The sequence below is a fragment of the Populus nigra genome, chromosome 12 (genome assembly GCF_951802175.1).
Source record: "Populus nigra chromosome 12, ddPopNigr1.1, whole genome shotgun sequence".
Taxonomy (NCBI): Eukaryota; Viridiplantae; Streptophyta; class Magnoliopsida; order Malpighiales; family Salicaceae; genus Populus; species Populus nigra.
Window position 1 is genome coordinate 2,353,399 of NC_084863.1, and position 17,514 is coordinate 2,370,912.

The 17,514-nt window shown below is 33.3% G+C and overlaps 2 protein-coding genes across 2 annotated transcripts; one reads left to right on the forward strand and one right to left on the reverse strand.

Moving 5' to 3' along the window:
- Nucleotides 1–1,390: 1,390 nt before the first annotated feature.
- LOC133669693 (5'-3' exoribonuclease 4-like) lies at nt 1,391–12,566 on the forward strand. The gene is made up of 22 exons (XM_062089923.1): nt 1,391–1,841; nt 2,411–2,513; nt 2,614–2,690; nt 2,781–2,972; nt 3,134–3,253; nt 3,354–3,416; nt 3,501–3,647; nt 3,727–3,891; nt 4,319–4,396; nt 5,599–5,685; nt 6,261–6,341; nt 7,011–7,106; nt 8,116–8,186; nt 8,607–8,735; nt 8,846–8,922; nt 9,016–9,056; nt 9,153–9,227; nt 10,077–10,228; nt 10,331–10,435; nt 10,515–10,590; nt 11,118–11,197; nt 11,466–12,566. Exons 1-22 carry the CDS (start codon nt 1,635–1,637, stop codon nt 12,139–12,141), a joined length of 2,898 nt encoding a protein of 965 aa, XP_061945907.1. The 5' UTR covers nt 1,391–1,634; the 3' UTR covers nt 12,142–12,566.
- Nucleotides 12,567–15,093: 2,527 nt separating this feature from the next.
- On the reverse strand, nt 15,094–16,032 carry LOC133669428 (uncharacterized). Its single transcript, XM_062089554.1, has one exon. The coding sequence runs from the start codon at nt 15,838–15,840 to the stop codon at nt 15,250–15,252; it is 591 nt and encodes a 196-aa protein (XP_061945538.1). The 5' UTR covers nt 15,841–16,032; the 3' UTR covers nt 15,094–15,249.
- Nucleotides 16,033–17,514: the final 1,482 nt, after the last annotated feature.

Genomic DNA, 17,514 nt, shown 5'->3' on the forward strand with positions numbered 1-17,514 from the left:
CAATGTACTGGATTTGAATAATTTTTAAAATATAAGGGCTAAATTAAACTTTTTATATGAACTTTAAAACCATCACTTATTTTACACGCATTTTTTACTTTGATTTTTTGTCTTTAATTCCATTCCTAGTTAATAATTGAATTTAATTATGGACAGTTAATCTACAGTAAAATATAAAAAGGATGCAAAATATTGGCTCGACAATAACCATCCCTCACGTTTTAGTTTTTTAACATTGATAAATTTCCATCTCTTGAATAGAAAAATAAATATTGCCAGCTCAGATAGTTTGATTGCTATGATCCCAGGCTTGTCTGCTTAAATAAATAAAGGCAATTTTAGTAGGTAAAGACACGTTATCTGTTGACTTTAGGTGCAATTATTTTGTAGGCAAACTCGTGTTTAAAGTCATCTAAACGCTAATCAAATTATAATTAGTTTAACAAAAAAGTAATTAAAAGATATTTATTTTTAATTAACATGTGGATTAGTTTAAAATTATATAGAGAACATTGAGTAAAAAAAAAAGGAATCAAAGAATGATGAAGAAGAAGATCTAAATATAAAAAGGAGAAGATATATTTGATATGATCCCAGGAAATTTTTTGTAGTGAATTATTTTATAATCGCAATCCTAAGTACATGTTACAACCATAATTATTTTTATTTTTAGGTGTTTTTTTAAATATTTCTAGTTTAATATTATTCAATCACCAAAATCAAACTCACTAAGATCAAGCCCCAAATAAAAAAATAACAAGGTATCAAATTGGGGAAAAAAAAAGCTGAGGGACTGAAATAAAAAAAGGACATGAATACTCTCCTGATTGTGCAAATTAGTCCATGAAATTGGTAAAAAAAGGCTGAACATTTCTTTAACCATTAATCCGATTCCCAAAGACCAAATTATTCTATATCAAATAAATAAATTGAATTTTGCTTTGCAAAGTCGATAACTAACAGAGCAGCAAAATATTTTCACAATACCTTAAAATCACTATATGCAAGCATGAAAAATAAATCACTAGGATCAATTGCAAATTAAAGTAATGTCAAGTGACCAAATAAAAAGAAAAGAACATTAAGGGACCAAAGCACAAACAATTCCAGGGACCAGAGCTACATTGTTTTTTTTTCTTGCATGGATTCAATTTTTTCTTTTAATTAATCTCATAGATATAATATTGCCAAAGAAGCAATTTTCAAAAAAATATGACGAAGTCGTTGTTTAAATTATTTTTATATGAATTTATTTTTTCTACCTACTCAATGGTTTAACACCTTTTTTTTTTTTAATCTAGCCAAATTTTGATCATAACATTAAAGCTTGACCGGTTGAATATCAAAATGGTACAATTAGTCACCGGTCTAATATTTTCTTCCCCAATTAAGCCCCAGCTCCCGCCCAAAAGCACGCTTTTCCTCGACACCATTCGAAGTCCAAAGTCCAACCACTACCCAACGAATCTCCCTTTACGCGGGCAATCTCGTCCATTTGTCTGTCACCGCGCGCACCGTACCCAACACCGTTACAATGACCCTTCCTTCCACTCAAAAACCCACAAGAAGAACCACTCGCTTCAATTCTCCGATCTCGATCGAACCAGAGCCGGACGTAGCCAGAGAGTCTGGACATGGGTGTGCCGGCGTTCTACAGGCTTCTCGCAGACCGATACCCGCTATCAATTTCGGATGTGATCGAAGAGGAACCTCAAGAGGATTCGAATGGAAACTCCAAACCAATCGATGTTTCAAAGCCTAACCCTAACGGTATTGAGTTTGACAATCTGTATTTGGATATGAACGGGATTATCCATCCCTGCTTCCATCCTGAAGGCAAGGTACAGTTTACCAACTTATACTTGTATAGTTTTCTGGAATCTTAGCTTCTTAGGGTTTTAAAGGAGGTTTTTTGTATTTGTAATTGAATTGCTGTTAAATTTTGATGCAAGTGCAATTGACTGTCGTTAAATTTTGATGGTTATTGTTCGCTGCAAAGCTATAGTTATACAGATTGTAAAGTTTTAGCTAGGGTTTAAAAGAGGGGTTTTTTTGTGTGTTGCTGGATGTAGTTTTTGATTTTGATGGATAGTGTTTAAAATGAACATTCATTTATAATTTTACACATGTTATAGGGTTTTGTTAAGGTTTAAAAGATTGAAAGTTTTTGTGTGTTATTTAAATGCTATCCATTTTTCATGGTTAGTATTGAATGGAAGCATATATTTACGCAAGTTGTAGAATTTTATATTGTAAGATTTAAAAGAGGAAATCTTTGATTTTGTTTGTGTAAATTAATTGTTGTCAATTTTGATGGTTTGGGCTTAAAAGAGGTGTTTTTTTTTTATCTATAGTTTCTGTGTGTAATTGAATAAGTTGAATGGTTTCTTACTTTTGATTTTATTTACAGCCTGCACCTGCTACTTATGATGATGTGTTCAAGTCCATATTTGCTTACATTGATCATTTGTTTGCTTTGGTTCGTCCAAGGAAACTACTTTTTATGGCAATTGGTAGGGTTCTTGTTTTATTGAATTTTTTTTAATCGGTTTTGGTATTTGTTGAATTTATAATCATTTAAAGTTCATTGCTTTTTCCCTGGGATAATTGTAGATGGGGTTGCTCCTAGAGCTAAAATGAACCAGCAACGGTCGCGACGGTTTAGAGCTGCAAAAGATGCTGCTCAAGCAGTAAGATTGAGATAATTTAATGGTTTTTTTAGTGGATCCTCTTTTGTAGAAGCGATGATCTTAGTATCATTTTATTTACGATGTATGTAGGAAGCTGAAGAAGAAAGATTGAGGAAAGAATTTGAGGCTGAGGGGGAGCTTTTATCCGTTAAAGAAAAGCCTGAAACATTTGATTCTAATGTTATCACTCCTGGCACTCAATTTATGGCTGCTCTTTCGACTGCGCTTCAGTATTATATACAAAGTAGATTGAATCACAATCTGGGCTGGCAGAATACCAAGGTGTGATGGATGTTCTCCTTTCGCTTAGTTTGTTATAGATCGGATAGTTCCTTGTCTTTGGAGTAATCCCTTCTGTATCTTTTGAATATACTTTCGGCTTTTCAGGATACTTTGTGTTCTCTAAACTTATTTATGGGGCTGCATTGGGTGATTATTTGAAGGTTATTCTTTCTGATTCAAATGTTCCTGGTGAGGGAGAGCACAAAATCATGTCTTATATAAGATTGCAACGCAACATTTCCGGTTTCAATCCAAACACATGCCATTGTCTGTATAGTCTGGTGAGCGTGTTTCTGACTTGAGGCATTTCAGATTTTATTGTTTTATTATTATTTTGGCATCTAACTGCTAATCCTATGAAAATATTTTGTTTGTGGTCAGGATGCAGATTTGATTATGCTGTCATTAGCCACGCATGAGGTTCACTTTTCCATATTAAGAGAGGTTTGCAGCTCATATCCTAAAGTTGGCATCATTTCTCCATCGATTATTGGTCAGTCATAAATTTTATGTGCGTTGATTGTACAGATAGTTACACTTCCCGGGCAGCAGGATAAATGTTTTCTCTGCGGTCAAGCTGGTCATCTTGCAGCTGAATGTCGTGGCAAGCAAGGAGATGATGCTTTAGATTGGCATGTGGTAGATGATACCCCAATTCACAAGAAGAAATATCAGGTTGAAGAACAGACATCAACTGTTTCCATTTGTTTCCATCTCGTCGTAGTATTTCTAAGCAGTTTCCTTATTTGAACAGTTCCTCAACATCTGGGTGCTGCGAGAATATTTGCAATATGATCTGGACATTCTGAACCCACCATTTGCTATCGACTTTGAACGAATAGTGGATGACTTTGTGTTCCTGTGTTTTTTTGTTGGCAATGACTTCCTTCCGCATATGCCAACATTGGAAATTAGGGAGGTATGTAAGTAGCAAGCAATGGTTATATGAATGAGTTTGGGACTGAACAACAGGCTGAGTTCCATTTGTTTAGTTTTTCAGTGATCAACTCTTGACAAACAATTATTATGAGATGAGGTGGTTTTTGTTTTGTGGCTTGTTTGTGTTGCTCAGCTTCTAGTTCGTTTGGATGCTTTTTAGCTAATATTAAGTGACGTTGATCTGCTTTTGTCCTCCAATCTCTCCTCTACTTCTTACTATGAAATCTTATCTTCTTTTGTCAATGAAAAAGAATGATATTGATGTTTTTATTTATATTGGCCATAGTTTTGTTTTGAAGTTCTGTTGCTTCATGGTTTTCACTTTGCTGTTCTTCCTGGTGCTATCTACACTATATATTGACCCTTCAGTTTTATCAACTTCATCACCACGTCCTTTCCTGATTCAGGGTGCTATAAGCTTACTGATGCATATTTATAGAAGGGAGTTCTCTGCAATGGGTGGTTATCTTACTCTTGCGGGTGAGGTAATTTCTCTTTTTTATGTTCTCTACAATACTTGTGCCTTTGACTATACTCTGGAATTAATTTATGTTTCTCATTATATGAAATCTGTTAAAGATTTGGAATACGACATTAGTCTAATTTTATATCATGCATCCATTTTTTTCATTTATCACAATTATGATCAGGTGGAAACTGTGCGCAACACTTGAAAATTTAGATTAACACTGTTAATGATGGTCTGTTCATTCTTGTTGTTTTCCTCCCACCTTTGCCTCTAACTCTTCAAAACCAAGTTTTTTTTCTCATTTTAGTTTAGATAACTTCTCCTTTTAATCAAGTGGATTTATTCAATAAAATCTGCTAATAAAAATTAATAAATAATTTACAAAGTTATAGACAAGAACTTCTGTTAGAGTTTGTAGTGAGAGGTTTTTGTTGTTTATGAGCAATGATGTTTTAAGACTTCTGGTGACTGTAGTGTTTCTAAAAATACTCAGATTCATCTAAGTTTTCTAACTTTGGACTTGATTTCGAACTCATTTAGCCCTTCCATTTCATCCTATAGCCATCTGAATTAATGTGGACCACTTGAGACTAGAGGATACTAGCGATAACATGGGATTTTTGCTTTATGTTTGCTGGAAGATATCATTCTAAATATTAGAAAGTTCATACATTATCAATGCATTTGGTTGTCTCCAAATAGAATTAGATCTTAGCTGCCCAATTCCACCCTTTCCTCTGTATCTCTTTTATCACACTTATTTGTTCGGAAATTGAATTCAGGCTTGGCTCATTTTATATGCTTGAATTTCTAGAATGACTTGCTTGCTAAACATGTGCTATAATATTCAGTGGGTTCTAGCCAAGATATAGATATGTTGTAGCCTGTCTTGACCCCTAGTTATTCTAAAATACTTTTTTTATTTCTCCTTTTCTCTCAAAGAAATTCCTTTTTGGCTCTGAAAGTCTTACTTGGTTAGATAATCTTTTTATTAGTTATTGCTCTTTGTCACCCATATCATGAAATAGTTACATCTCTCTGCTGGATTTGCCAAATAAACTTGTTCTTCAATGCTTCTTTCCCCTTTTAAATCACCATGGCTTGTATTTCATACTTTTTATGCTGCTTTGTTGGTTACTTTCAGGGAATGATTTTGCTCCACTATTGCGAGCATGAGTTCTAATGAATGTTCTGATTTCAATTAGCTTCTGTATACAGGTTTTCCTAGATAAAGTAGAACACTTTATTCAGTGTGTTGCTGTTTACGAGGAGCAAATCTTTCAGAAGAGGACTCGTATACAACAGGTGCTTTCTTTTTCCATGCATGGACTTATAGTCTTCAGTTCTCATCCTTGGGTCTAATGCAAACATCTGCATTTATTTTTACTATTTATTGCTGGTAATAGCATGTTCACTTGTTGGACCATCTTGTTGGCTAGAAACTTTTTATATTTAGATGACAATTTATGTAAAATCTTGGCAATGATTTAACTTATCTGTAACTGTAAATTTGCTAGATACAGCAGGTAGGATGTTGGCCCTAAATGAAACCCCATATGCTGCTCCTGATTTACTTTATTAGTAGAAGTATTAGGTTCTGTAAACCATTACAAAATTTAAGATGCACTCCGAAAATTGGTCTAGTGATAAGATTTTTGCTTTGTGTGCTAGAGCTGAAGAAATTTAGGGGATTCCCTTATCTTGTTTGGAATGCTTAGTTCTCTAAGATTTACGTCAAATTTTTATACACACATTGCAAAGCAGACTGTATTCTTCTTTCTATTTTTCTTCTGTGGCAAATTTTGAGTTTTGGAGTCATATACATACTGTCTTCTCTGGTTATCTTTTTGTTTGTACTTGTGTGGATAATCTGTTTTCAGGCTTTCGATAATAATGAAGAGATGAAACTCAAAGCAAGAAGAGAGTACTCTGAAGTGATACAAGCACCAGTTGTAGATAAGGTTTGTGCCTATAATATTTTCATTTGATGATATGGATTTAAATAAATGTGTTGCGTTCTGAATTTGCCTGTGAAAAATTGTTTAGGATCTATATTAAACAAAAATGAACCAATTATCAATTCCTTGCCAGTTGGTTTTTGACAGAAACCTCAATCCTCTCATTTTTTTGGACTTCCTTCTCCATGTATAGACAAAAGCTCGTTAGAGGAGTTGATGCTTAATATTGTTTCTAATTTCTCAATACAGGATGTTGGTCATAACTCTTCGAGAGAAAGGAATATAAAACTAATTTTTATGATTCCCATGTTGTGTTTGGTGACCTAAGGATTTTTCTTTTCTTAATAGGGTTTTTATGATTTAAAAAATAATAATTGCTTTTGCTTTCTAACTGGTAAATCTGTAACTTACGGTTGTGCCTTAAGTTCCTTGTCATCAGAGGTAGATTTTATTTTGTAGATAAACAGCGAAGATTATTTTGATTCAGTAGTGTCTTAATATTGAACATCCATTTACTCTAGCAGGCTCGTTTTCTGTTTGATATTTGCAAGTTTGCTTATCCATGGCCTTGCATCTTGTGGGCCAACTGAGGACAATGTCAGCCCATTTGAAGGCTAGTCTGGTTGTCCATTTTTCCTGGTATAAAATTTGGTTCATTTTTCTTCTTGTCAGGTTAAATTAGGGGAACCTGGATACAAAGAGAGATACTATGCTGAGAAATTTGAGTTGTCAAATCAAGAGGAGATTGACAAAGTTAGAAAGGAAGTGGTAAGTTGTTTTTTCCTAATCATGCAATTAGCACCTTAGCATATCCATATAGATTATTATCTGCATTTTCTCTTGGTAGCAAAATTGTGTGTGTACACAGTAGTTCATGACAACCGTCTGTCTCCCCCCACCAGTCCTTCCTCTCCTTAAGAACCCCCAGGCCCCAACGTCAAAGCTGCAAGGTTGCTTGTACATATTTTTTTTCCTGTAGTTATATGGTCTTCATTCTGAGATCCCTTGGCATGATAAAGTGCATTAAATGAGTCTTTCAATCACCCTTTTTAATTGATACACCATGGGGTGGTTTTCGTTATAGTTATTAGTTTATCTGGGTGACCTTGAGTGCTACTTGTCTCACTGTTGTGCTGTCAACTTGCTGTTGGCTTCTCATTTCCAGTTCCTAAGAGTTCATTTATTAGTTTATCTGGATGATCTTTGGGTGTCATTAGTCTTATTGCTGTGCTATCAGCATGCTATTGCTTCTTGTTTCCAGCCTCAAAGAGTTCACATTTTTTTCAACAAATGAATATGTTCTTCATTGTGATTGTATTTGTTTTATTATGATCTCAAGTTCCATTATTTTCTCCAACTTTTCATTTTGAGATTTCTTAATTTATATTGACTTTAGTTTGAAGGTGTAATATAATAAGGTGAACTTCACAGATTTACATGAAGAAAATAAGGCTGCTTTTGAAAAATCAAGGAGTTTTGCATGTTTTTCCTTGAATGGGAACACTATTATGTACTATCTTAACCAAAGGAAAGAAAAAGAGAAAATAATGAATAGATAGAGAAAAAGTCAGTTGCTTGTCATCATAACAAATAGAAATCTGGTGTGACAGAAGATTTGGATGTAGGAAGTATGCCGGATATGGTTTCTGGAGTATATTTTTTTTTTATGTTGCTAATGATTCCTTTTTGGTCTCCCCTGTCCCTGTCACTTGTTTTCTGTACAACCAATTATGTATCTGAAGAAAAAAGAAAATAACATTTGATGTTGTTCATGCAGGTATTGAAGTATGTGGAAGGTTTGTGTTGGGTCTGTCATTATTACTTCCAAGGTGTTTGCTCTTGGCAATGGTCAGTTCAATAAAGGCAGAAACTAGAAAGTCATTATACTTCTTTTCACTGGCTATTTAAATTTTTTTATTGGAGTTTCAAGCACAAGCATGTGCCCAAAAATACAAACCTATATATGAATGCATAATATCTTGAAGCTCTATACATGAGTGAAGAAATAATGGAAAAGAGGACAGTAAGTTCATTGAAAGTTGAGAACTATAGTTCTATCCGTTTTGAAGGTGGTTTTGACCCTGAGCTCTTGAGCATATGACCTGCCAAACAATCAAATTTATATGGCTTGTGACACCTAAATTTAACTTTGCCATCACTCTGCTCATCAAATGGACAAAAATAGGCTTACATTCACTCTATAAGCTTATATGATACGGTTCCTTACTGCAATTAGTTGAGATTGGAATTCTCTGTTGTCTGTTTCAGGTTTTATCCGTTCCATTATGCTCCATTTGCTTCAGATCTTAAGGATCTGGGTGAGGTGGAATTAAACTTTTTTATTGGAGAGCCATTCAAACCCTTTGATCAACTTATGGGAACCCTACCAGCTGCAAGGTTTTCTTTCTTTCTTTTTTATGTGAGCTCCTTGCATTTTCAATTTTACTTTGGATACTCTGTCTGATTATTCTTTCTGTGCTGTGTGTCATCCTTTGGGCATACTACAGTTCTAATGCTTTGCCAAAAGAATACAGGAAATTGATGACCAATCCATCTTCACCAATTCATAGATTCTTTCCCTCAGGTAAAAGAATTGATTGAAGGATATTGATTAATTTACCTCAAGGAAGTGTTTATCTTCTTCACAAGATTAATGGGGTTTCTTTATTGTGGACAGATTTTGAAATTGACATGAATGGCAAGCGCTTTGCTTGGCAGGTAAATTATTCTGTATTGGTTATCAATACATGTGTTTTAACTATACCTTTTTTTTTATGAACTGATTATATTTACCTTATATTTATTGGAAACTAGGGTATTGCCAAATTGCCATTCATTGATGAGAGGAAATTGCTTGCCCAGACAAAGAAGCTTGAAACCACTTTAACGGTATTTAGGTTTTTTAAAGTAGTATCCAATAATTTCATCCATCGTAAATTATATTTTAATTTCTCTTGTATGTGTTGGTCATTTTATTAGAGGCTTTTACTCTGCACATGTTCTTGTAAATATAAACTGCTACCTGCTCCTTGCTCTCTTGGATGTTGAGCTATTCTTTTGCAGGCTTTTACTCTGATATTTTCAGAGATTTGAAAAAGAAAAGTATGCAATTAATATTTGGGAAAACATATTTAATGGAGAAATTGCCACTGTCTGAGAGATCAATTTTGTGCAAAGAGAAGGATTCATGATGTGATATTTTAAAAAACCTGTTGAGATTCCTAGTTATAATGCATTTCTACTGATTTAGATTCTAGGAAACAATATCAATTCAAATACTGATTTCGGAGAAAAAATATTTATTTGTTACAAATGCTTGTCACCAAAGGTTCCTAAAGTTTATTTCTTATGTTACTGTAATGGAGGTTGGGCTGTTAACATAAACTCGTATTCATTTATCTTTTTACTTGTGTAACTTTTTAATAGTCAATTATTTGATTGTGTGATCTGATAGTTTTTTGCTAAGTTTTGTATTTGAATAAATCCATGTCGACTTTTGAGTGATTTCCATACCAGATGGAAAAGTTTTTTAGTTTCTGATATATCCTCCTGTACTTAAATTTCTCCTGAAATTTAATTTGTAAGCACCAAGGGTAGTTTAGAGTTGGCAGTCAGTTGTGTTCACACCCCTATAATGGGTTTGATCCTTCAGAAGCTAAACCTTGCTGTTTTGTGGCATATCAGTCTTCTTTTTAGTTTGGATGTCAAGTATGTTAATCTTTGATTTGCTATTTGCAGGAGGAAGAGCAGATCAGGAATAGAGTGATGCTTGATTTGCTATATATTCATCCTGTTCATCCATTAGCTCAACTAGTTATTTCATACTATCAACAGAACGATCATTTATCTGAAGGTGAAAGATTTGCTTGGGAAATTGACACAAGAGCCAGGTTAGTTGGTCTTAGTGTTGTTTGATCTTTTAGTTTGAAGTTGTCAAATCATTATTTATGTGTGCTGGCTTTATTATCTCATTTCACACTAACCTTTTACAGTGGGGGGATGAATGGTTGTCTTTGGTTATATGAGAGAAATGTGCGGAGAAGTGTGGTCCCCTCTCCTATACTTGGATTGCCAGCCTTAGAGGATAACCAAGTTTTGTAAGTTCCAACTTTTTCCAGTGCTGTTTTCATAAGCTGATTGATCCTTGGTGTAATGTTGTGTACTTTTTCTTTGCAGAAACATCACATTTCTAAATCCTAAAAACCGTGGACACATCCCAGAAATTCCTGAGGGTGTAGTCATGCCTGAAAAGGTATGTGAGCTCTAGATGCCTGTAAATTTGGTTTATTTTGTTATACGCAGAAAAGCAAGGACATGAAATTTCTGTCAACTAATGATGTGGCAGTGATTCAATTCATGCATAAAATAATGTAATAGTGTTATTGGGTTTCATAGTTCAGAGTTTACTGGAGCAGTAAACTGGGATTCTTCTGTGAAAATTAATTGGCCATGCCTGAAACGGTATGTGAGCTCTAGATGCATGTTTTTCGAAGGTATTGTTGGGCAGTAAACTGGAGGCAGTCCTTGTGTTCAAGGAAATTGAGTTTGGTCATGGTTTCTGTTTCTGGAAGTTCCCCCCTGCATATGGGTGGAAGTGCTGATGCAATTGTAATATAATGGTCATGTTAAGTTTGCAGGTGCAAGGATTCTCATATGTTGTTTCCTTGAAGACATTTTCTTTGGATAACGTGTTGTGCCGTCACAGGGTTTGATGTTAGTTGATGATTTGATTTCACAAATGTCCATGGCTAATTTGAGGCATGTTCTTGCTATTTGCAGATCGTAAAACCTGTAGATCTTAAACCATTCCCCACATTATGGCATGAAGATAATGGCCGGAGACAGCAAGGCAGGGAAAGGTACGAATGGATTTCCACATCTTTGCAATGATTGATTTGCATTGGTTTGTAATGTTTGGGTGGTTAGGTTGAATATGGGTGACATTTGTTCATGACCTGCTATTCTTGACGGACAATGCATCTCGCTCAATTTATATGTGGAGAAAGGAAGGGTTTAATTGATATCCTCTTTTTTTTTCTCTGAAAAACATAGATTGTAGGGTTTAGAACTTACTGCTTCCTCTTCTCTTAGATAGCCTAATTCACATGTGCTGTCTCTGTATTACAGGCCACAAGTACAACGAGCAATAGCTGGCCCCTTCCTGGGGGATGCAGCTCATCGTCTTGTCAAGAACACCCTTAATATCAAACCAAATGGTTCATCCTCCAGAGTGTTTGACCAGCAACTATATCATAATATCCCCGGCAATTACACATTCTACAGACCAAGACCAGCTGGACCAGCTGGTTATGGAAGGGGCTATTGGGATGATCCAAACTATCATTATGCACAGCACAGTAACCAGCAAGGCCTGATGAGTAATCCTAGGTATCGATCTTTGTCAAATGGTGTGCAAAGCAACCGACACAACTTTAGGACTCAAGACGGAGTACAGTACCATCAACAGTATCATAACTTGAGTACTGGGGTGTCTGCTCTGACTGTAGAAGAAAATATCAGAAGCAGGGCACCTGCAGTGATCTCACCTCGAATGCCGAATCCAGGAAACACTCCAAACTTACAAAATCAGGCCGAGCAGAACACAGGTCTACTTTCATCACCACCCACCAATTGGATCAACAAAACAGCTGCAGGAAACACTGGAATGCACTTCAAACAAAAATCAACATCGATAGGTCCAAATGAGAAGCAGGTGAAGCAGGTTTATCAGGTTAAGACACAAGTAGCTCAGGAGACGCCAGATATTCAAGCTCAGGAGATGCCAGATTTAAAACAGCAGTAACATTTTATATTTGAAGAATCTTGCATGTTTTTGCCACACCCACATTGCAGTGGCAATGCATGTTCATTTGAATCTTTGCATAAGCGCAAGTTTTTGGCGAATTTACTCGTTTCGGGCAACAGAGTGACAGAAACTATTCCTGGATGGTATGCAGCTGCAAGAGCTCGTGGATGTTAAAGAGTTTAATATAGTGAACAGTGGCCTTTTTGAGATCCACTTTTGATTTGGTGCGAGTTAGCGTACTGCATCTCACCTCATTTATGTTGCAGCTGCTTTCATCCAGATTTTCCTATTTGTTTACCAGATTGTCGTAGAAAACTGTATCATACAAATGTTTGGTTGTAATCGGGCATCTATCTCAGAAATGTTGTCAGTATGTACCGTATTTTGGATGATTTAGTTCTATGTAGTATCCTTTTTAGTGACTCGGAACTTTTTGCTTCAGGATTTCTGTGCAAATCTGACAGAATCTGAAGGTTTGTTCCTTGCGAAACCTTAAACGATTGCCTAATAAGGAGAAGCTTTTTCCAAGTTTGAATTCGATCTGCTTGGGGGCTCCATCTTCCAGTTTAATTTGCGAGGTGACGTGCTCAATTACTGAAATTAACCCGGTTCTATGGCTTGCTAGAGCCCTCTTTGGTGTGTTTTTACTGGCTCACTCAGTGTTTAAGGTGGCAGAGATGTTCTCTCCAAAGGCCCTTTCTATCCAGGGTTGGAGTTGGGATATCATTCTTGCTCAAGTTTCAGCATTCTTTCGTCCAACATTTTCCATTTAGAGGTTAGCTAGGTGCTCACGCTATGTAGTAGGCATAGAAAAAAAAATATTTAGACGAAGCAATGTTATTAAAGAAGCAATAAAAATTTGAGACTCGGTCATTGATTTGTTGAGTTTAATATACTTGGTTAATTTAACATTTAACATGCGAAATTCTAGATTTAAAATTAATTAAGAAATTTAATTCCTAATTAATTTAATATTTTTAATTAATTTTATATTGAATGATGAATCAAAAAATAATATATCAATTTAAAAAATTAGCAATATAAATAATGAAAATCAAATTTGACAAGAAAAAAACTAGAGGATGAAATTGTAAGGAAAATATTAATTTTAAAAATTATCTCAAATAAAATAAAAAAATAAAAAAAAAATGAAGATCAAATCTAATATATGAAGAAATTGAAAAAAAATCTAGTTTTATAAATTATTTCAATAAAAAATGGTAATAAAAAGAAAAAGGAATCAAATTTGAATGAAAAACAAATTGAAAACTTGTTTTGAAAATTTAGAGAATTAAATATGAAAATCCAGTAGGAGAGAGAAAAGAAAAAAAATCATTGACACAAAGCCAGAGGCTAATAAGTTACACATGCCACTAAGTGATGAAGATTTTATCGAAACAATTTGAACACTATCTTGAAAGCAGCTATTTGGCCATCAAACACCCACTCATGCACTAATCGAATGACACAACCATAACCCATGCGTTATGCAATGCACACGTCAATCAATTTTTTAAAATAATATTTATATTTATTAAACTACTAAATTGTCTTTCATACAACTTGATTGTAACAAAAAAAAAAACAAAGTTGAAAATGCAAAAAAATCCCTAGACACAAGTTAAATAAATTTTGATTTTAAAATTAATTTAATTATCTGATCGTGTTTTAAAAAGTAAAAATACAAAAAGTCATTGGACACTAATTTTTTTTTTTTTGCTTTTAAGTGTAATGTTGTCATTTCAATATGTTTTTAAAATGCTAAAAGATTAATTTGTCACATATCAATAGACCATATTACCTCAATAATTAGCTCATTGTTTTTTTTTTAAAAAAAAAAAGACAAAATGATCATTATACCATTTCAATTTATGTCTCCTTCTTGGAGAAAAAAAATTAATTTTATAAATTATTTGAAATAAAACAAATAATAAAAAAAAAACACGTACCAAATTTAAAAAATAAATAAATTAAAGGATGGTTTTGAAAATTTAAAAGATCAAGCCTAGAAATTAAGAATTTAAGAGGTTCATAAGCCATACGTGTTGCATGGAGATGGAGGGGCTGCCCAGACAATTTAAACACCATCCGAGAAGCTACTGTTTAGCCATTAAAAACCCACTCACACGTTACTCGAATGTTGCGACTACAAGTCCTAACATCTGCAATGCACATCCGAGAAGCTACTGTTTAGCCATTAAAAACTCACTCACACGTTACTCGAATGTTGCGACTACAAGTCCTAACATCTGCAATGCACATGTTAGTTATTTTTTTAAGATAATATTTATATTTATTAAATTATCAAATTGTTCCAGTAAATTTGATTATAATTAAAAAAAACCAAATAAAAATATAAAAGAAATTTTGAACACAACTTGAAAAAAAAAATTTGCTTTTAAGAAGTCGTCTTAGCGTGCTTTGAAAAGTAAAAATATAAAAAAGCACATGAACACTAGTTCTAAACAAAAATTACCTTCAATAATAATTAAATTATTTTATTATGCTTTAATATAATAATGATTAGTGGATACTCGTGAAAATAATAACTAGCGGTTTTTTATTTGAGAAGGGCAAAATAATTAAAGCAATGTGTCTCCCAGTTGGTCTTTTTAAAAAAAAATAAAAAATTTTAATCTTCCTTGTCAATCGCCTTGCATTGCATATATGTTCCCAATGACTATAAGTCTCTCTCTCTCTCTCTCTCTCTTACATGTCAAGCATTTTACTTTGCTTCATCATTTCTCTTCCACATAAAACAGCCAAGGATAAGAGAGTCATTGATCATCTAGCATGTCAGATACTTAGTAAAATATGCAAATTATTCAAATCTTTAGATGAGATGCATGTTTAATGCTGTACAAAAGAAGAAATAATGAACTAGCTTAGCAATAGAACCTGAAGATGAAGAGAGCAGAAGTCAAAAGATGATCTTCTGATAGAAGAGAATCGACTCAGAACACTTAGATGTCCATATAAATTCTGATGTTCGTGTAACTCTCAGGTCCATTTCTGAATTATTACTCTATTTGCAAACATTTTGTTCCAAATGAACTTCAAATACATATAATACAGCATAACATGAAAAAAAAACCTCACCGTTTACTATTGCAGAAAATACCCTGACAAGAACAGAACAAAGAAGAACAACAAGGTCCCATATATCAAAATAGTCTTTTGACCAGAAGTAAGTGCATTGCCTCCTAATCCATACTGCTGGTTCTGTGCAAACCCAGCAATCTCCACACTTTTACTCTCGAAGAAACTCTTTGCAGCCCCACAAGTTGGACACCTCCAATCATCAGGTAACTTGTCAAACTGAAACCCTGGTGGTAATGGATATGATGGGTCACCAACTGCCTCATCATATTTGTAGCCACAAGACCTACACTCATAAATCCCAGTGTTTAAAACTGCAAACTTCTCTTCCAACCTTCTCTTATCGAACTGTGGCTCCTCTTCTTCTCCTTCTTCTTCGGGAGGAGACTCTGTTGGTGGATTGGTTTGGGTTGAATCTGATAAAGTTGGCGTCTTGTCTTCTCTGGAGACATCAATGGAGTGTAGAGAGAAAAGATGAGTCTTTTGGGGTTTATGAATGGAGAGGAATGATAGCTTTGAGAAATGGGTTCTGGATTTTGGAGGGGAAAGCTGTGGAAGGTGGAAGGACAAAGTGGCTCTTGCGGCTGCACAAGCCATTACTCAAGTTGTGTGTTTTATATGGCTTCTTTTCTTGTGCCAGTGTTTGTGTCTTAAAGGGTGTAGACAAAAATGGAATGTGTGTTGATTTTCTGGGTGGTGGAGAAAAGGAGTGGATCCATGGAAGAGCATATGCCGTGTTCTGAATGGATGGTGGATAAGGTGGGGGAAGTGACACAGATTGCAGATCGATTCTTATGGTTTACAAGTCTTTCCTTTTTATTTTAAGAATATAAAAAAATTATTGTAAAGTTATTTTACAAATAAATTTATTTTTATTTCTTCCACCAATACATTTTTGTCTATTCTGTATTTATTTTTTTATATTAAAATATTAATCAAGCAAAAACTAACGATGTGTTTCCTTCCTTCAAAGAAAAATCTGTAGATGAATCTAGTAAAAAAAAAAAGAAAATAGAAAAAGAAAGTTAAAGAAATACTATTTTCATGAAAAACCAATAATTTATTTTATTATTTACTAATTTTATCATTTGCGCTAGGCTTCGAATAAATCTTCAAGTTATTTTTAAATATAATAAAATAATGTGTTAATAGTGTATATGCATTTTAAAATATCATGGTTTTTATAAATTCATAAATGCAAACATGCTGCTTTGGCAAACATGTTTACACTGTGTAGTATTTCAAGTTATTTTTTTTTAATGTTGTAGAAGAATATATTAATGTTATGAATAAGTTTTATTGTACATGATATTTTAGTTTTTTTATTTTAGTTTAATGTGGGTGTCTGGGCCAGTTTGCGCGCATCTTGACTAATCCCATGGACCCTAAAGTTAACGACCATGTAAATCTTCAATGGTCATCATATGAGCAATCACATGGTTTAAATCTGAGACTACAGAAGAAACAAATCTCTTAGTCCCAAACTCTTACTACTGGGCCACCATTTAGATGATTTACATGATCTTTTAGTTGAAAAATATAAAGATAAAAAATATAAAGATGCTATTTATATTTAATAATATATATATATATATATATAAATTGATTAATTGTAGAATAATCGTTAATTTTAATTAAATACTTAAATATAAAGGTTATTTTTATTCTAAAAGCAAAAGATAATTCAGTAAACAAATATTTAACTCCAATTTTTATTTTTAACTTGGACATTCTTTTTTATTTTAGATGTTGTGTTTTTTTATCAAGAAAAATTTATTTTATTTTTATAAATATATCATGGAAATAAATTATTTTTACATAGAGAAAATAATAATAATAATAATCTCTTTGAGAATTTATATAAAAAAATAACTACTTTTTTAAAAAGATGAACTAACAAAATTAAAGTACCAGAAAGAGAGGGTATTAATTTAAATACAAGTAAAAAATTAATGAACCAATAAAATAAAAAATAATTTTCAACACTTTTTAAAAGCTAAAATAGAAAGTCAATTTTTATCCTAAAAGCCAAAGACATATGAATATGCAAATATTTAACCATGATTTTTATTTTTAATTTATGTATTTGTATTTTTTTTAATCCTAGGCAACTAATTTTTATTTTTATAAATACATAAAACAAATATAATTTATTTATATTAAATATAAGGAAAAAAAGTTAAATAATAAATTAGAATAAGAAACATTATAAAAATAAAAAATAATTACAAAATAACTACTATTTTTAAAAGACGAATAAGAAATTTTAAG